This window comes from Pistacia vera, unplaced genomic scaffold (assembly GCF_008641045.1).
Source record: "Pistacia vera cultivar Batoury unplaced genomic scaffold, PisVer_v2 Contig421, whole genome shotgun sequence".
In the NCBI taxonomy this organism is placed as follows: Eukaryota; Viridiplantae; Streptophyta; class Magnoliopsida; order Sapindales; family Anacardiaceae; genus Pistacia; species Pistacia vera.
This window is the reverse complement of record NW_022196248.1, coordinates 1,273,060-1,290,209: the sequence shown is the minus strand read 5'-3', so window position 1 is coordinate 1,290,209 and position 17,150 is coordinate 1,273,060. Positions and strand designations below refer to the sequence as shown.

The window sequence follows — 17,150 nt, the reverse complement described above, 5'->3', positions numbered from 1 at the left end:
AACTTAAATACAAGGCTGATGGCACCCTAGATAGATACAGGGCATGTTTGGTTGCTAAGGGGTATACATAGCAGGCTGGGATTGATTATGAGGAGATTTTCTCTCTGGTGATCAAAATGGTTACTATTCAGATAGTTTTGGCCTTGGCTCCCATGAATAATTGGCCACTTTATCAGCTTGATGTGGACAATGTTTTCTTACAAGGGGACTTGCAAGAAGATATTTACATGACATTACCCTAAGGTTTTCCAAAACAAAGGGGCAGCAACTTGTATGCAAGCTTCATAAATCTTTATATGGGTTGAAACAGGCTTCTAGAGCTTAGAATTCTAAGCTGAGTGCAGCCTTTTTGGATGGTGGTTTCCAACAGTCCAGGTCAGATTACTTCCTGTTTATCAAAAGAAATCAGTCTCACATTATCATGCTTTTGTGTATGTGGATGACATTGTGATAACAGGTAATGATCCAACTTTGATCAGTCAAACTAAGCAACTACTGCACAGCAATTTCAAGCTAAAAGATTTAGGTGTATTGAGATATTTCCTAGGATTTGAAGTAGCTCGATCATCTAAAGGAATCAGCATCTATCAAAGGAAATATGCATTGGAACTTATCTCGGAATCAGGCTTATCAGGTTCTAAGCCATCCTTGGTTCCCATGGAGTTCAATATTAAACTCCTTGGCAACATATGACCATCAATTTCCTTCTGACGATGCACAGCATGATCATCTTCTTGAGGACCCAACTATTTATCAAAGATTGATAGGTAAGTTGTTGTACCTTTGTATAACCAAGCCAGATCTTAGCTACTTAGTTAGCCTTTTAAGTCAGCTTATGCATTAGCCCAAGCAGTCTCATATGGCAGCATCTCTAAAGGTGGTCAGATGTGTGAAATCAGCTCTTGGACTTGGTTTATTCTTTCCTGCTCATAATACTCTATCTTTATCAGCCTATAGTGACTCTGTCTAGGGTTTTTGCTTAATGACAAGGAAGCTCATTACTGGCTTTTGCATATTTCTTGGCTCTTCTCTCCTTTCCTGGAAATCTAAGCGCCAAGCCACTATTTCAAGTCTTCCTTTGAGGTCGAATATAGAGCTATGGCCTCTACTGTATCTGAAGTCATCTGGTTGGTCCAATTACTCAAAGAATTTGGCTTCTTCAATTTACTTCCAATCACCCTTCATTGTGACAACCAAGCTGCCCATCACATTGCCTCCAATCCTATGTTCCATGAGTGGACAAACACATTGACATTGACTGTCATATTGTCTGTGAGCAGCTCAAGAATGGCCTTATCACTACTGTGCATATTTCTTCCTTTGAGAAGCCATCCGATATTCTTACTAAAGCACTTGGAATGACTCCCCATCATCAACTATTACACAAGTTAGGTGTGCTAGACCTCTATCATCCTCCAACTTGAGGGGGGGTATTAGATATAAAGGACATTTATGTAAATTATAGCTAATTGCTGTTTAGTTATTTTTAGAGAAGTTGAGTTAGTTAACTCATATTCAACTCAATTAGTTAATGAGATATAGTGTTGTATATAAAGAAACAGTGATGCATCAGTAAAGTGTGATTTCATTTTCCCAAAATTTAGTTTGATACACTCCTATTTGCTTTTTTAACACTAACACGTTGGCAATGTTTCATAAGACTTTTTGAGAGGAAAGTGCTCTGTGAAAGAGGAGTGTAAGAGTCTTTAAGAGACGTTCTTCATAGTCGACGATGAAGAATAGATCAAGGTATCTTTGCACAAACTGGTCAAGAGCTAGAGCCGCTTCCTTGATGAGTCCATGACTAGACGAAACTAGTAGACCTCGAAACCAATGAATGACACATGTGTAGGCTTACCCCTCTCGAGCAAGATGTTGATGTGTCGCACTTGCCGTTCCTTTACGTCAAAACTCTAAGCCCGTGACATTTGACTGTTAGTTTTTTACTGTTTTTAACTTCATTTGCAGTTGTTTATATATTTGTTTATTACAAACAAATAATAACACTAGTCTCTTTGTTCTAATCCGAATTATATCTAAAAACCACAAAATATAGACTAGAAATTTTTTTTCTTCGTCACAAAATAAAAATAAATTAATGTAATAATTTGAGAACTAAAAAGAATGAACTGTATTAGCACTCTATGATTGTATTAAAAATTAACTAAATTAAGCTATATAAAGTAGAAGATATATAGTGATCATATACATTAACATCTTCTTCTATACATGATCATACAAAAAATTTGTTATATATGTCAAGAATCGTTCAAAAATTAATATGTAGTTAGGGTTAAAAACTCATATGATCAGAGAAGTTTGCTGGCAAACTCATTGATCTCGGTTTGGTATATGCGAGAATGTCTTGATGTTTTAGCAAGATCTCTCAGCTGTGATGTGCTTCTTCCCAACTGCAAACCTACTTCCATTTCAAACATCTCTCCGTTTGCTCTCTTCTCTACTTCACTTTCGTCGAGAGCTGATTCAGTTGATTCCTCCAGAAGTTTAAAGAAGCCAGCGCAGTTTCTGTACATCTCTAATACCATACCAACTTGCCCCCCGTGCTCCAATGTGTTAACTGTGGTAGCTAATGCGCCTGCAGCCGCCGCAATAACAGCAGCCCATGACCCGTGAGGAGAACCCACGAAAGCTGACCCAACAGCTGCAACGCCGGTAAGTAATGGCCCTGAGATGGCTAGAATCTTGTTTATCTTCAACGCCAAATTGCCTAGTCTCATGTATTCTTCTGTATCTTTTCTCTTCAACACTTCAATAATCTCTCTCATTTCTCTTCAAGATCTTCGCTTCATCCATTTTTCTCCATATTCATGCTACTTTGCTCTCTTTTATAGACTTTGTTGTTTGTCTGGGAGTGATTTGAAGGCTACCAAACAGCAGGCTCAAATGTTTTAGGGAACTTCTCTATCATTTTACCTAGGAAGGGAAGCGGGTCTGCTTGGTCTAGTGCCAAAACTTTCTCCATTGCTTCTTTCGCTTCGTCTTCACTGGGAACTCTTAGAGCAAGCACAGTTTGTATTTCTCTCTGGAGCTGCTTGAACAATCTTGTTGCGTTACGTTGCTCTTCTGCAAGTTGTGAAGGCTGGATCTTGTTGACGATAACCATCATCCCAGCGGCTGCAGAGAACAAGAGAGTTGATGATAGCTTCAAAGCCAAAAGTGATGAAACGCCTACGGCACCAGTTGCAGCAACACCAGCCATGGTGGCAGCAGTGAGAGAAATCATGTTGATAGAGTTCAACAGAAGGATGTTCCAGTTGTCACGTTGCTGGGCGATATTGTTGTGCATCTCAACTCTGTCAGCAACAGCCTCTAAGATAGCGTAAAGTTGGGCTGTCACCATAGAATTGGTAGAGTCGTCAGCATTGTTTTCTTCTTGTATTGCTGTGCCAGGAGCAATCTTTTCTACTGGGATTGAGTTTGCATTTTCGTTCTCTCTTATCCTCAGCTGCTCAACCAAGTCTGTACTCGGTTTTTTCAAAGGTGAGAAACTGATTCTTGGGAGTTTTGGAACAGATATGGCAGCATTTATTCTATTTAAAGGAGATGAAGAAGAAGAAGAGAACGGGTGACTTGAAGCTTGTAAGGAAGCCATGAAGCTAGTAAGGAAGCAAATTGTTTGTATTTGTGAAGGATTAGGATGAGAATAATACTGATACAAAATGTATGTTATTTATGGTAACGAGAGTTGTTACCGAGAAAAGAAAAGAGTCATAGGATTGAAAATAGTACTGGCGGGTAATCTGGGATGACTCTTTCTTTATTCGTAATTTTTATCAATCAGTTCAAGTCAAGATGACTTCTCAATTCAACTATTTCTTCCATGGTCTTGGCTCCGCGTAGTGAAACATATCATTATGCTGATGTATTTAAAAGCTCTGCTTTATGGAAAATAATGTCAAATCAAACCTTTGAAATCTAGTAATAATAAGATAAAAGAATAGGGTCCGGTTTGGTAGAGCTTCCTCAACTGGGTCTTATCATAAGCTCTCAGTATTTTGGCTGCTTCAACCACTTCATCATAAATATTAGACTTAACCACTTATTCTCACCCAAATAATGATTTAATGACACTTTTTCATCCACGAACTTTTAAAATACCAGTTTATTATCTAAATTTATATTTTAATAACAAACAGAGAGTAAACTCAATCTAGGTTGTTAGAGCTTTTGAAGAGGGATGCCGATTAGTCTTTTGGAGAATCGGAAACAGAATATAAATTTAGATAGGAAAATGATATTTTATAAGTTTATAAATGGGAAAATATCATTAAGCCATTATCTAGGTTATCTGGGTGAAAAAAGAGTCTTTTACTCTAAATATTCTAAAAATTATCCTATCTTCAGAGTTCAGATGTAATTAACTCTATTTGAACTAATTGTTAAACGCAACAAGAATTAATAATATACACAGGAAGAATGATTCAATATGGTGTTGATGGATAACAATTCAATGAAAGAGAAGTCTATGAATTCATAAATTTTGTTTATTTCTAATCATATAACATGAGTTTTGGTAATGATTCAAGGCCATTAAAGAATTCTACATGTATCAAATAACCATCTGGAAGCCCAATGGAGTCTCCCCTGAGAAAACCTTCCATCTTGACCATTCAATTATAACTTACGAGTTGATTGGACCATGTTTTAATGATTAATGAAATTCCCTGGTACCATCAGGAACAAAGATTCTTGCTCTGTAATGAAGAATTATAAGAATATGCAAGATTGAAAGAAGTTGTAAATAAAGACAGTAGAAGAGTAATCAGCAGCAGCCAATGTTTATCGGAGTCAGAACATGAACCAATTAGAAATTGAGGTGCTGAAGCAGCAAACAAGAACTAAGATGGCTTGTAATATTTTGTGGGTACAAATGGCATTTTTGTGATGTTTCCATCATAGGTCTTTCCTCGTACCTCAATCTTAACCTTGGTGCCTGCCTTGTGCAATCCAGATTTCACATACCCCATGGCTATGTTCTTCTTGAGGCACGGGCTAAATCCTCCACTGGTGATTTCACCAATGGGATTTCCTTTCTCATCATGAACCTTACTGTGAGATCTGGCAGGTGGACCTGAGGAGAAGAATCCAACACGTCTGACCAGCGGACCCTCTTCAAGTTGTTTGAGTATTTTCTCAGCACCTAAAAAGCCACCTTCTGCTCTCCTCCTCTTGCCAATGGCCCATGTGAGTCCGGCTTCTACAGGTGTCACATGTTGTTCCATATCATTACCGTATAAACATAGGCCAGCTTCAAGTCGGAGACTGTCTCGAGCACCAAGCCCTGTCAATCTGACCTTCCCTTCAGATTTCTCCAGAATTGCTTTGGCAAGATCCACGGCATTCTCAGAAGGAACAGAGATTTCAAATCCATCTTCACCAGTGTACCTGCGAATCTCAGGAGAGAAAAAAGAAAAATAAGTTGTAAAATCACAGAAGAAAAAAAAAAAAGTCAAAATGTAAGCTTAACACATGTTATTAAAGCATACGCTAGAACTAAAAGCCTCTGATAAATTTAATCTTTTTAGTTCACATACAAACAGAGGAAGGTGAAGAATGAGGAAAGAAAAAAGAACCATACCCTGTCCTAGTGAGAAAGCAAGTTGCCCCATTGATATCTAAAATTTTGAACAACCCAAAGTATAACTTGCTCAAATCCTCCTTTGTCAAGTGTTGAAGAACTGGGGCAGCAAGTGGACCCTGAAGAGAGAAATCAAGAATACTTTAATATATTTCGCTAAGTGAAGCCTTATGACTTAAAGAACACAATCATCAGCCAATATTTTACTTTGAGACTGTTTCATTCTCATGTATGGAACAGATCTTATTGGAAAATGCACCAGGATGCCCATAATGTAAGTTATCAACATTCCTAGTTTTGTGCATCAAAACTTATGTTTTTGATGCAATGAAAAAGGTAAAAAATAAAAGCCAGAAATGAAAAGAACAAGCAATAACAAAATTATAGCAAGAGAATAATGCATTTCAAAATGCTACAATGGTACTCCAGCCTTCAACAACCTGCTGGACATATGTTTGAGCAACCAATCATCTCAAAGGAATTCATAAAGACTTCCAGCAGAAATCCCAGTTTTAAACAAAGTGGCAAATGCTAGCAGAGATGATTAAATCCAGAAGTATACTCATATGCCATATCTAAAAATATAGTTCATTAATTCAGAGGAACTTATCAAAAACTCAAATTTGTAGCAAAAATTGAAAGTTTAGTATACAAAACCATATAGTGTTACAACTAACCTGGAGTGCAAGAAGAGATCTCTCATCATGGATGTGCCATGAGACATCCCCACCTTTGCTTGTGAAACTCTTCATGTGTCCCTCAATGTGGGCCAGATCCTTATCCCTGCATCCAGCATTCACAACAATGTAAATGTGATCATCCTTCACCTTTGTGATGACGGAATCATCGATTGCTCCTCCTTTCTCATTTGTAAAGACTGTAAGGGTCCCACTTCCAGGGGCAAGTCCAGCAACATCAGCAATCACAAGCTTCTCAAGAAAAGGAATGCAGTCCTTCCCCTTGAGGCTTAATCCACACATATGGGAGACATCAAAGAGACTACCATTCTCCCTACAATTCAGAGTAGATTCCATAATGGAGTCTTTGTATTGAATGGGCATGCTCCATCCAGCAAAAGGCACCATCTTTCCACCATTAGCAACATGAAAGTCATAAAGAACAGTTTTCTTCAGGTTACCAGCTTCAGAGGCAAAGTATCTACGAGCAACACCCTTCTTATCAGCCTGAGCCAGACGGCGGGTGATTGATTGTCCAAGTTGCCACAGACCCCCTCTCATTTTCCTATATAAATGTACCTGATAAAATAAAAAAATAAACAGATCTTCTTGAAAAATGAATCAATGATAATGAACTTCAGATGGGATCTTTATTAGTCCAACAAACACAACCTTATATAACAATGAAAAATGATTGCATCATCTACAATTGCCTAAAAATCTAGAGAAAAAAAAAAGACATCATTCTTCAGATGAATAAATAACAAAACACAAACTAAGGCTGCAAGTTTGTAATTGTTTAGTGTGTCAAGTGAATGAGTCCCAGTGAGTGTATGGGCAATGAGACCCCAGAAGCATTTGACTAAGCCAACCGGTCGGATGTTAATAGACAAAATCACCAATATAAATTCAAGCGAACTTAGTCATCGAGATCTTTAAAAATCACTCTTTTACGAGAAGAAAGTATATTTAGAGAAAAGGGAAATATCAAACGACATTAAAAACACAGTGGACTCAGACAAAAGAAGGTTCTTTTTTTCTCGAACTACTCTACAAAGATTCTTAACTGGCAATGGAAATATACAACAAAGACATATTAAATGCAGTTATGTCGCGAAAACGAAGTAGATAGAGCACTTACAGAGATGGGTTATCTTTCTTCTTCTGAACAAACAAATCTGAGAATTCAAACGAGCATCTCAACCCAGCAGTGGATAGTGGATAGAAAGAGAGAAAAAATATATGGACTTTATATTTATGTTATATTTTATAAAAGGAAATATGATTTAAAAAATACTGAAAAAGAGAGATGGTTGGTGGTATAAGGAGTTGGTGGAGGAGGGTTTCTAAGCCAAATCAAGAGGGGCATCCAACGAAAAACAACAAAACCCCATCATCAGTGAGTGGTTGCACTTCGAGTATCCCAATCTGCTTGTTCTATTTTTGGTTCATATGTTGCTTAGGCACAATATTGGTTTACTGTACCATAAAATATCAAATGTTTGATGACATTTTGTCTCTGGATGTACGGCCAATGTCAGAAGTTAGATGGGATGTAGGATTAACCGTCATGGACATGAGTGCAGGAGAGTTTAGTTGCTGACAGGCTACCTAAGTTGGTAAGGTATTGCTCTTGCGAGTACAAAATAAGTACAATTACATATACAGTTGTTGGGTGGGTTACTGTTAATATGTTAATGGCTGGTGAGGTGAGATGAGAAATGAGATTAACTGTTGACTGCTGTTTATTAACATGGTTTTGAAGGAATGTTTTAGGAAGTGGATGGATGGACTTGGATGCAGCCTAAAGAATTCTCCCAGATTTTCTGGTGGTTGTTTGGCAAATGGGTTTGCTTCCAAGGAAATCTTAAAGCCCAAGAAGTTGAGGATTTGTTAGGCATTCTTTGGCCCAACAAAGTTGCAAACAAGACGAAAGGAGTTATACAAGTTGAGTGACACTGGCCTTACAAAGAGGCATACAAAGAGTCATATAAAGAGATAATTTCTACCCTTAAAATTCATGATTGTCTCTCTCTCTCTCTTTTTCCCTTTTTTTAAGGATAGAGATTATCTCTTTGTATAGCTCTTTGTATATCTATTTGTAAGGCTAGTATTACTTATACAAGTTTGTTAAATTGGGAATGGCAAATCAAAAGAGTAAAGGTAATGCCCCAAATATGGGATTTGGTTTGGGACTAAAGTATTTTTACCAACCACCCCTCCCCCCATTTTTTTTGGGGTAACCAGAGCGTCCAAGCCAATCTAAGGTCTATTGAACTACCTATAAGCCCAAAAGAATAGGTAAATCACAATGTTATTATAGTAGGTGATCCCAAGATTTGAACCTAGAAAGGTTAAGGAAGACAACAAACCTCCTTGACCACGTGGACCAATCCCTTGAGGTTAACTATTTTACCCTTTACCATCAATTTTATCATTTCTACCATAAAAGGCAGGATTTTTAAGGTCATGGGACTGGAATGAATACTATTGAGTTCTCTATTGAGTAATTATAGCAAAACTCTCACACAATCTTGTAAAAAATGGTATTTTATCTGTGCTAAATTGTTTGAATAATACTACACCAACAACCATCTCTCACAACCTTGACGTGACAGCTCGTAATTGGTTAGTTCATAATAGGTCTCACATGGGTCCTGTATGAAACTTACTAATTAATTACAAACTGACCAATTATGAACTGTCATGTCAGAGTTATGAGAAAGAATTGTTGGAGTAGTATTACTGAAATTGTTTTCATTCCAAGAAAAGACAAAAAGGAAAATTACCTGAGTAAAACGATGTAGTTTCTTGAACAAGACACGAACACAACAGTGTTCTATTTGTACAAGGCAGTCGGGTGAAGTCATCGAACGTGAAGCCATATGATTTGAGGAAGTCCCAACGTCTTGTTTCTCATATTGTCTCATACCAGCCAGAAAAATATAAATTATGGAATCCTGGTAACCATTCAAAACATTGGTGGCTTCAGTTAAAAGCCTTTCAGATTCCTTCTTTAAACTAACTTCACTCCATCTTGGCATAGATATTAGATATTTTCACATCACCATATCTTTCCCACATGAACTCATCTATAAACTAAACGGGTAAGTCCAATTTTCTTTGTCTGTTCTTCTATTTCTTTATCGATTGAATTGTATTTGTGATCTTATGATCAAGAGATGAACAGGATCATATATTCGTTTGTTTTATTGTCTTCTGTAAATGATCACCTGCCCAGAACTTCAATAATCGATGCTAGAACTTCAATAATTAATAAGATCGAGTGTTTGATTTCCAAGAAAAAGATGAAAACTGACTCTAATTGAGCTAATGATGGTACAGATTTCATCATTTTAAGTTTTTATTAACTCAACTGGCAATTTCTTTTTGCATCTCTCTGCCTTTTATCCCAGCTTCTTGGGCTCAGCATAAGTTATTATTTACCTTTGTTTTTTTTTTTTTTTCCAATTTCTAGTTTATTGTCTGTTTAAGTCATTGGCACTAGTGTCTTCTGTGATTCTCTCTAGTAAAGAGTACTTACATATGTTTTGATGTTTTTGTAAATCAATTGGGTTCAGTTTCTGGTGACTTTTATTAGCACCTTATGTCATGGTGTTTTGTCTTGAATTTAAAGGCAATTATATGATGGTTCTACAATGTTAACGGTATATCCTCCGGGAGCTATCAGCAAGTGCCTGCCATATCTGGGCTGTAACACACTGAATGATGCTTCTCCCTGCAAGATTACACATGTTAATTCCTTGACTAGCATTGCAATTTCTCCTAGCCCTTTACAGGGTCCTTGTCATAATGTAGTTCGCAGTTCCCCCTTTTCTTCTTGGAAAGGTCGTAATCAGCTTGACACTCATCATCTGTCACATAGATTGCCTTCTAAGAAATGGCTGGTAAGCAGTGTTTTGATCTAGGCGTTAAACTGTGTCTTTTTTCACCTCAGATGATTTAACTTGTATTTTTTTTATTTTGATTATTATAGTGCCAATCACATGATGCTATCTCACCGGATGACGAGTATCGTTCATCACGCAACATAGCTATCAGCTTGTTCAGGCGATACAGGAATGTCATTGAGCGTGGAGGAGGTGACACCCTAAAAGTACATTCAGCTGTTTGGTTGATCTATTATTGAGACTATTATGCTGTCTTCCCCCAAATGATGTGTTTGATTAATGCATATCAGGAATTCATTAGTGCCGGAGTGAATGCATATGCACTAGGCTGCACCAATGAAGGAATAAGGAAAGAACTCATTGCTTTGAAGGAATCTGGTATTGAAATTGAAGCAATGCAAATTTATGGTGGAGGCACCAGTCTAAAATCCAAGATTTTCTCAGAGGAGGTGACAGTTCCACCGAATTTAACTTAATGCTTCTGTTAATGATAGATTCTTTTTATTTTTTCAATAGATGCACAATCAAATTGTTATGATGAAGATTATATTGTTATCAAATTACAGACTCATCTGTAGTGGATCCACATTTTCCTGTTTTATGATACAGGTAAATGAGTGTATTCTGTGGTTGAGCATTATATTCATTACAATATTGTGCACGCCGCAACCAACTATAGTTAGGTGGTCATCTACACCACCAGTTTCAGATGAAATACAGCTTCAATGGAAAGGGTTCTGTGCTCTTATAGCAAATGCATATTATGTACGGGGAATGGCGTGGTGAGGTTCTTTCAGAAAAATTATTTTGCCGTTATCAAGCTTGATTGTGTAGCTCAGTTTAGAGGGGTGTTCTTAAACAATTATTTTTTTGCTCACTCTTGTGTGGTTACCCAAGGCTTCCGGTGAAGACTCTTCAGTTGGAGCAAATGGCGGTGGTGGGACGTGCAGAGGAGCCATCAGTAGTTGCCAGCCGAATGCGATTAGTTTTTAGCACATTAGAGGTAAGCAAATTCTTGCTTTGTTTTTCATTAATCATGTGAGAAGATCTGCAGCTTTAACAATAATAGGTTTGTAGATTTTAAGTTTCTGTTCTGTAATTACCACTGTTCCAGAATAGACTGCGTTTGGTAATTTGATTTTCAATGGCTTGTGCAGGTAGTAAGTCCACAATGGCCAAGAGTCTAGCAGCAGCATGCTTCAATGTCAACGATAATTTCTTTTACCTAGTAGTATCTCTTATTTGGCCTATGGTTTACTTTACAAAATTGTAAATTATCATTTTATATTATATCATTCAACAACTTTCATGGGAAAGTTTCATGTAATCTTTTATTGCTACAATATTATCAATGGTTTATATTGATATTGTCCCTGTACTTAGATTGTTCTTTTTCGGGGTTAGTAATTCTATTATTAAAGGCAATGTTTTAAAACCCAGCTGCCGATTGAAGCAGTTCAACCAGCACTCGAAGTCTTCATTAGGTTGGGTTACAAATTTTCCTATTAATTGAAAACCCTATAAATTAGAGCATCAATCCGTAAATAATTGAAAGCACTCGAAGTCTTCATTGGATTGGGTTACAAATTTTCCTATTAATTGAAAACCCTATAAATTAGGGCATCAATCCGTAAATAATTGAAAGTTAAAATGTTAGGGCTTTTAAAAAGAAATGGCCGGTGAGTGTAATGATGGCAACAACGGTGATTTCTAGTGAGTGAATTGACTCGAAATCGCAAAATTATGTAACCAAAATCCCTAAAAAGCTTGATGTTGCTGACGATTGGGCAAGCGAACAGGAGAGGGATAAGATGGATTTTGGTCAAGAGGCTAAGAGGAGTGTTTTCGTAGTGATGCGGAGTATTTTCGTGGTGATGGAGAGTGTTGTCGTCACCTAAAACAAGTCTTAATTGCCAACATCGACGATGATGTTTGAGGTGTTTTTGCAAGATTTTAAACCTATAAGGACTTGCATAATTTTAAAGTATTTTTGTTAAATTTCAAACCTCTGACACCTATTTGACCCACCGGTCAAACCAATTAAACCAATCAATCCAGGGTCAGCCACTTTGCCTAGTTTCTAGGGGTGAGCGTTTCCAGATACCCTGCATTTTTCAAAGAAATCAGAATTGGAACCACACAGTGCAAGTTTCTAAAAAAAAGGAACTGGAACCTTTCGATTCCGATTCTTAAATTCAAGGAACCGAAATCTAAAATGTAAGTTCTGGTTTCTTACCCGAGTACCCTGTAAAAAATCAATTACCTACCTATTAGTTTTAAAAAATGACAAAAATACTTTAAAAGTTCACAAATACAACCCTAGCAAATTAAGAAAACCTACAGTTAATAGTTTTCAACTTTTGATTACTCATTCATTTGTGTCCAATGTGACTCATAAATCCACTAATCTCTGGACAACACTTGAATTCAATTAATTCATCTCAATTCACATAAAATTTATCAATCAAAACCAAAACACAAACAGGTTCCAAGCAGATTCCGAACAGGGTACCCGCTTTAAGATCTTTTCCCAGGTTCTGGCTCTAGTTTCGAAACCTGTAAGAGCTAGAACCGCACAGTATCTGTTCCAATAAAATGAAACTAGAACCTACCTGCATAATGTCGATTCCAGGTAGGTTCTGATTTTGGTTCTGATTCTAATTCTGCCCATAAGTTTCGGTTCTACCCGCTACTCATGCTCACCCCTACTTGGTTTCACCCCATATTAGATTTTAAAACACTTATTAATGGTGAACTTAAACAGTAAAAGCATTGTTGCTCAACCTTGCATCTTTCCTAAAAATTTTAAAGAAAGCTCAGCAGCAAGGAAACAAATATATTAATAAACTAAAATTAATGCCTTTTTTTATCTGTTTCTCTCCAATTACACTGGAATGAATGGGGCATATATTAGGAAACGATGTCAAAATTGATGGATACAACAAGGTCAAAATTGTGTTTTGGTTTTCGGCTATCAATTGCGACATTATAGTGCATCTGGCAAAACTGTAAGCGCAGCAGAGTCCCTAAGTGTCTTCCGTGCTCGCCAATAGACGGCGGTAGCTGTTTCTGATGTCCCCAACTGTGGAAGGATTGAAAATGAAGTTAGAAGAGATTCTAGGTATGTAACATATCAAGTAAGTTAATTTAATATAGAACATGGTGTCAAAAGTATAATGCAGGTGCGAGTAATGGTTTAACCATATTTCTAAAGGCACAACAGTAACTGCTGTTGGGCTCTGAAACTAGTCATGTTAAATAGAAATTAATTTTAGGTCATAAAAAAAGCAGGCAATAATAACAAATGAATACCAACATCAAAAGTGCAAAAATTCCAATTGGATGGTTAGACCAAGTGCTTCCTCGGCAATGCCAATTAAATCATACTCATTTGTAAAACAACTGGCATAAAGCAAACTATCCTGATGCATTTATTCTTAGTTAAGGTAAAGCATAGCAAAGTTCACCTTAGTCTCCATAGAATAGTAATCTCGCCACAATTCCGTGTTTTGGTCATAAGTTGCAAGAGCAGATTCAAACAACTTTCGAGCATTTACCAGAGAATTTTTATCCCCAACAGATGCAAGATTCGATTCTAATTCAATACAATTTCGATATAACACAAGACCTGGCCGGGGTAGAGCAAGAAACCTGCAATTGACACAAAAGCAGAGTCACAAACTCCTACATTGGGAGAAAGAGCCAATTTGGAGTCATAAGTTTTGATATATTAATGCATTCAATGCTAATGCAGCAAAACAATTATCAAATTTATCGGCAAAATATATCAACTAAATTACTGTACCAAAGGCTATCGTGCAAATAAACAGTGAATATTCAGACAATCATCACATACAATCTTCAGTGGCTGATGATTTACTAACATACCGCTTATACATCTCTCTTGCATACTGAATTCCATCTTTCTGAAGAACAAAATTTATGATAGCAGAAGGGAGGGAAAATCCATATTCACTGCCAACATCTTTAGCCACAGAAATGAGGGAAATCTCCACCAGCTTTTCAAAGTAATGTTTTTGATTTGCAAAAAATTTTAGGGCCTGCAATATAGAATAATGTTAAAAATAGAGTTGTAGAAGCCCCCCCAATTACTGCATTAGTTCTCAATAAAGACAAGGATTAAAGAAAAAAAAGCATGAAACACAGAAATTTCAAATGAAAAGAATTTAGTTCCTAAAATACCAGAACCCAAACCAGCATATATGATAATTAACTCATGCAATCAATAGAAACTGTAGCCTAACCCATGCATCTTACACCTCTTTAATCACATATTCCAATATTTAGTAATTTACCCACTACAACAAGAACCACTAAATGGTCCGGCTATTTAATTCTAATTTACTAATTAAACATCATACCTAAAGCCTCAATTTTAACCCTATAAAAGTTTTATATCAGTTATCAGTAAGAATAAAGGAAACTTGATAACATACCATAAGCCACAAGCTCTCAGCCTCTGATACTGAAAATTTTGTCAAAATACTTCTTAGGAGTTCAAAGATGGATAGCATGTCAGCCTTGCTAGGAGAAACGGAATTCTTTGTAACACATCTGACTTCTACTGAGACCCTTAAAAGCCATAATTGAATAGAATCAGAATGAGTTCCACTACAAAGCTTTTCAGCAAGTTTCCGGGCTTCATCCAATCTCCCAAGTTGCAAGTAAAGTGAAATATATCTGCAAGCAATATCCTCAGTCAAGCACCCCATTGCTTCAGCCTTTTCATATACTGTCAAGAGATGTGAAATACAATGTTCAATATGACTGGAGGGCTCAGAAACTTTAGTTTCTCCTCCATTGGGAGTAATAATATCAGTCAAAAACTTTGTATATTGATCAAGCATCTTCGCTGAAGGCACATTTTCCAAAGCCTCCTCATAAACCTACACATGAAAGAGCATCCAAGATGATAATTAGACAAATAATTTACTAGCTTCAGGAAAATGTTCATCTGTAGAGTATGCACAGGCTTAAGATGCTTGTAAATTTATATTTAATGTAGTAAAAATCAGCCTTAACAAAACCACAAATGAAGGCATTTAAATGTTTTTTGGCTACCACTCAGTCATATGGGTTGTACCTGAACTGCTTTTTGCATTTGGGAAAGCACAATATTTTCACTCATCTCCTGTGTACTTTTATTATCAGTCATTTCAAGTCTTGCAAGCCAGTCCCAATATTCTGGATCTGCTGAAAAGTCCCTCTTCATGTCACTGAGTATCTCCTTGCGCATGTCTTCTGATTGTGCCAAGTCCGTCCCTTCCAATATCTCAAAAAATCTTTGCCTCAGGCTGAAGCTTGAAGGGATAGCCTCGACTGCTCCACTGTAAATAGTTTGAAGAACCCTTAAACCTTGTTCTCTAAACAAATCTAGTTTCTTCTTGGACTCCATATTTTCAAAATTTGATTCATCAACACTTCCCTTATCTTCTTCAAGGGGCATAAACAAATCTTTGTTTTCATTAATCCATTGTTTCTCATCAGCCTCTCTACGATCACGAACCAGAGTTCCCATATCCTCGCCAAGAGCAACCTTCCTGGCCTTTAATTTATTGAGGTATGTAAGTTCCATGCGAAGATACTCAACCCAAAGGTCTTCGGAAGTTGGGCACACTCTCAAACCATTCTGCATAAGAGCACGTGCACCAGTGACATTTAAATTATGATCGAATTCCCATGCTGCCGCATATATCCAAACTCCAGGGACCTTAGGATGAAATCTAATCACTTGAGCCAGGACCTGCATATGTTTAATTGAAAATATTTCATAAACAAATATGAGCAAAAATAACCTATTATTTAAACCTACACTCTTTACCATTAATAACAAATAAACAGCACAAAGCACAACAATTGAAGTCTTTATATCCTCCCCTCTACTTTCTCAGTAGCCAAACCACACTCAGATGATAAATCAACCAATTTTTTTATCGTTCAAACATTTCATTATCAAGTTAGTAATCTAAAAAAAAAAAAATTCAGATTCAATAAGTTTAATATCTGAAAATGCATTTCATATAATGTTTAAAAACTATTTTCCAAGTTAGAAACTCCTTTTGGGATTGTATAAAAACTGTTTCCGAAAGCCTTTCAACTCATTTTTTCATAAATTTGTTGCATTCCTTATTTACAAAAAAGAAAAATTAAACTGTAGGTAAGTTCTATATCAAACAAATCCTAAACTACATATAATTTTTGTTTCCATTTCCTCAACCAAACACATAGCATTCAAAATATTTCCTCAAAAATTACCTTCTTCATCCTCCCATTCTTTCGCAGCCTACAAAACTCCAAGTACCTAAACCATAATTCAATATCTCCCTTAAACCTCATAACCGCCAACCTATAAATCTCCAAAACCCTCGCAACTCCAGCAAAATCCGAGGCCGACTTTTTCGTCCTCTTCCTCTTCTTCTTCGCGGCCTTCTCATCGTCCTCCGTCTCTCGCGGCACCGACTTCTTCCTCAGGCGGCGGAGAGTGTCGAGCTGAGTCTCGTACTCTATATACGCCAAATAGTCTTGCTTGAGAGGACTCGGTCTCTTCAACCTGTACTCGAACTTCCTGCGCTGCTTAACGATTTCGCTGATTTCGCGGCGCGTAAAGAGGCCGCGCCGTTCCAGGTCGTCCAGCTCGTCCACCATGCGCTCCATCCGGTACTGTACCACGTCAGCCATTGCCGGTTGTTTTGAGAGCTAGTTCAGTTGTTCAAGTTCCAACTTGTGAAAGGAAGGTTACTGTGAGTCTCTCTGACTACTCTAGGGCTTCTTCGGGTTAATGTTTCGTTTCAGTTTGCGAAGAATGACGAGGGAAAAGAGGATTTGTGATCCGGGCCTGGGCCCATATCCGGCCCATCTGGATCCAATAAAGTCTCATTTTCTTTTTTGAATTTATTACTACATAAATTGGGGAAAATGTATAGATTAATAAAATATTTTTAT

At 37.1% G+C, this 17,150-nt stretch overlaps 3 protein-coding genes and 1 pseudogene across 5 annotated transcripts; 1 reads left to right on the top strand and 3 right to left on the bottom strand.

Moving 5' to 3' along the window:
• Nucleotides 1-2,309: 2,309 nt before the first annotated feature.
• On the bottom strand, nt 2,310-3,613 carry LOC116142941 (annotated as a pseudogene).
• Nucleotides 3,614-4,568: 955 nt separating this feature from the next.
• Nucleotides 4,569-7,703, bottom strand: LOC116142911 (aminomethyltransferase, mitochondrial-like). 2 transcript variants are annotated; one of them, XM_031428330.1, is made up of 4 exons: nt 7,418-7,703; nt 6,277-6,841; nt 5,600-5,718; nt 4,569-5,406 (listed from the first exon to the last, which is right to left on the bottom strand). In XM_031428330.1, exons 2-4 carry the CDS (start codon nt 6,835-6,837, stop codon nt 4,860-4,862), a joined length of 1,227 nt encoding a protein of 408 aa, XP_031284190.1. In that variant the 5' UTR covers nt 6,838-6,841; nt 7,418-7,703; the 3' UTR covers nt 4,569-4,859. The 2 variants fall into 2 exon arrangements, with proteins under 2 accessions (XP_031284190.1, XP_031284189.1); XM_031428329.1 differs by having other exon boundaries at nt 6,277-6,855; nt 7,418-7,702.
• Nucleotides 7,704-9,167: 1,464 nt separating this feature from the next.
• On the top strand, nt 9,168-11,552 carry LOC116142905. Of its 2 annotated transcripts, none has more exons than XM_031428321.1 (7): nt 9,168-9,383; nt 9,858-10,184; nt 10,274-10,393; nt 10,478-10,636; nt 10,797-10,969; nt 11,085-11,190; nt 11,345-11,552. In XM_031428321.1, exons 2-7 carry the CDS (start codon nt 9,936-9,938, stop codon nt 11,372-11,374), a joined length of 837 nt encoding a protein of 278 aa, XP_031284181.1. In that variant the 5' UTR covers nt 9,168-9,383; nt 9,858-9,935; the 3' UTR covers nt 11,375-11,552. The 2 variants fall into 2 exon arrangements, with proteins under 2 accessions (XP_031284181.1, XP_031284180.1); XM_031428320.1 differs by having other exon boundaries at nt 9,170-9,383; nt 9,914-10,184.
• A 1,471-nt stretch (nt 11,553-13,023) lies between these two features.
• Nucleotides 13,024-16,982, bottom strand: LOC116142909 (U3 small nucleolar RNA-associated protein 6 homolog). The gene is made up of 6 exons (XM_031428325.1): nt 16,464-16,982; nt 15,292-15,951; nt 14,645-15,094; nt 14,076-14,248; nt 13,655-13,838; nt 13,024-13,269 (listed from the first exon to the last, which is right to left on the bottom strand). Exons 1-6 carry the CDS (start codon nt 16,884-16,886, stop codon nt 13,174-13,176), a joined length of 1,986 nt encoding a protein of 661 aa, XP_031284185.1. The 5' UTR covers nt 16,887-16,982; the 3' UTR covers nt 13,024-13,173.
• Between the last annotated feature and the right edge of the window lie 168 nt (nt 16,983-17,150).

Bases quoted from the DNA above. Each gene is read 5' to 3' on its own strand.
- LOC116142911 (XM_031428330.1), bottom strand. From the start codon at position 6,837: ATGAGAGGGGGTCTGTGGCAACTTGGACAATCAATCACCCGCCGTCTG. The intron at 5,719-6,276 runs GTTAGTTGTAAC...TTCTCTCTTCAG, and splicing joins GATCTCTTCTTGCACTCCAG to GGTCCACTTGCTGCCCCAGT. The intron at 5,407-5,599 runs GTATGGTTCTTT...TGAGATTCGCAG, and splicing joins TGCTTTCTCACTAGGACAGG to GTACACTGGTGAAGATGGAT.
- LOC116142905 (XM_031428321.1), top strand. From the start codon at position 9,936: ATGTTAACGGTATATCCTCCGGGAGCTATCAGCAAGTGCCTGCCATAT. The intron at 10,394-10,477 runs GTACATTCAGCT...AATGCATATCAG, and splicing joins GAGGAGGTGACACCCTAAAA to GAATTCATTAGTGCCGGAGT. The intron at 11,191-11,344 runs GTAAGCAAATTC...TGGCTTGTGCAG, and splicing joins TAGTTTTTAGCACATTAGAG to GTAGTAAGTCCACAATGGCC.
- LOC116142909 (XM_031428325.1), bottom strand. From the start codon at position 16,886: ATGGCTGACGTGGTACAGTACCGGATGGAGCGCATGGTGGACGAGCTG. The intron at 15,952-16,463 runs GTAATTTTTGAG...AAACATATGCAG, and splicing joins AGAATGGGAGGATGAAGAAG to GTCCTGGCTCAAGTGATTAG. The intron at 13,270-13,654 runs GTGAACTTTGCT...ATCCTTCCACAG, and splicing joins ACTATTCTATGGAGACTAAG to TTGGGGACATCAGAAACAGC.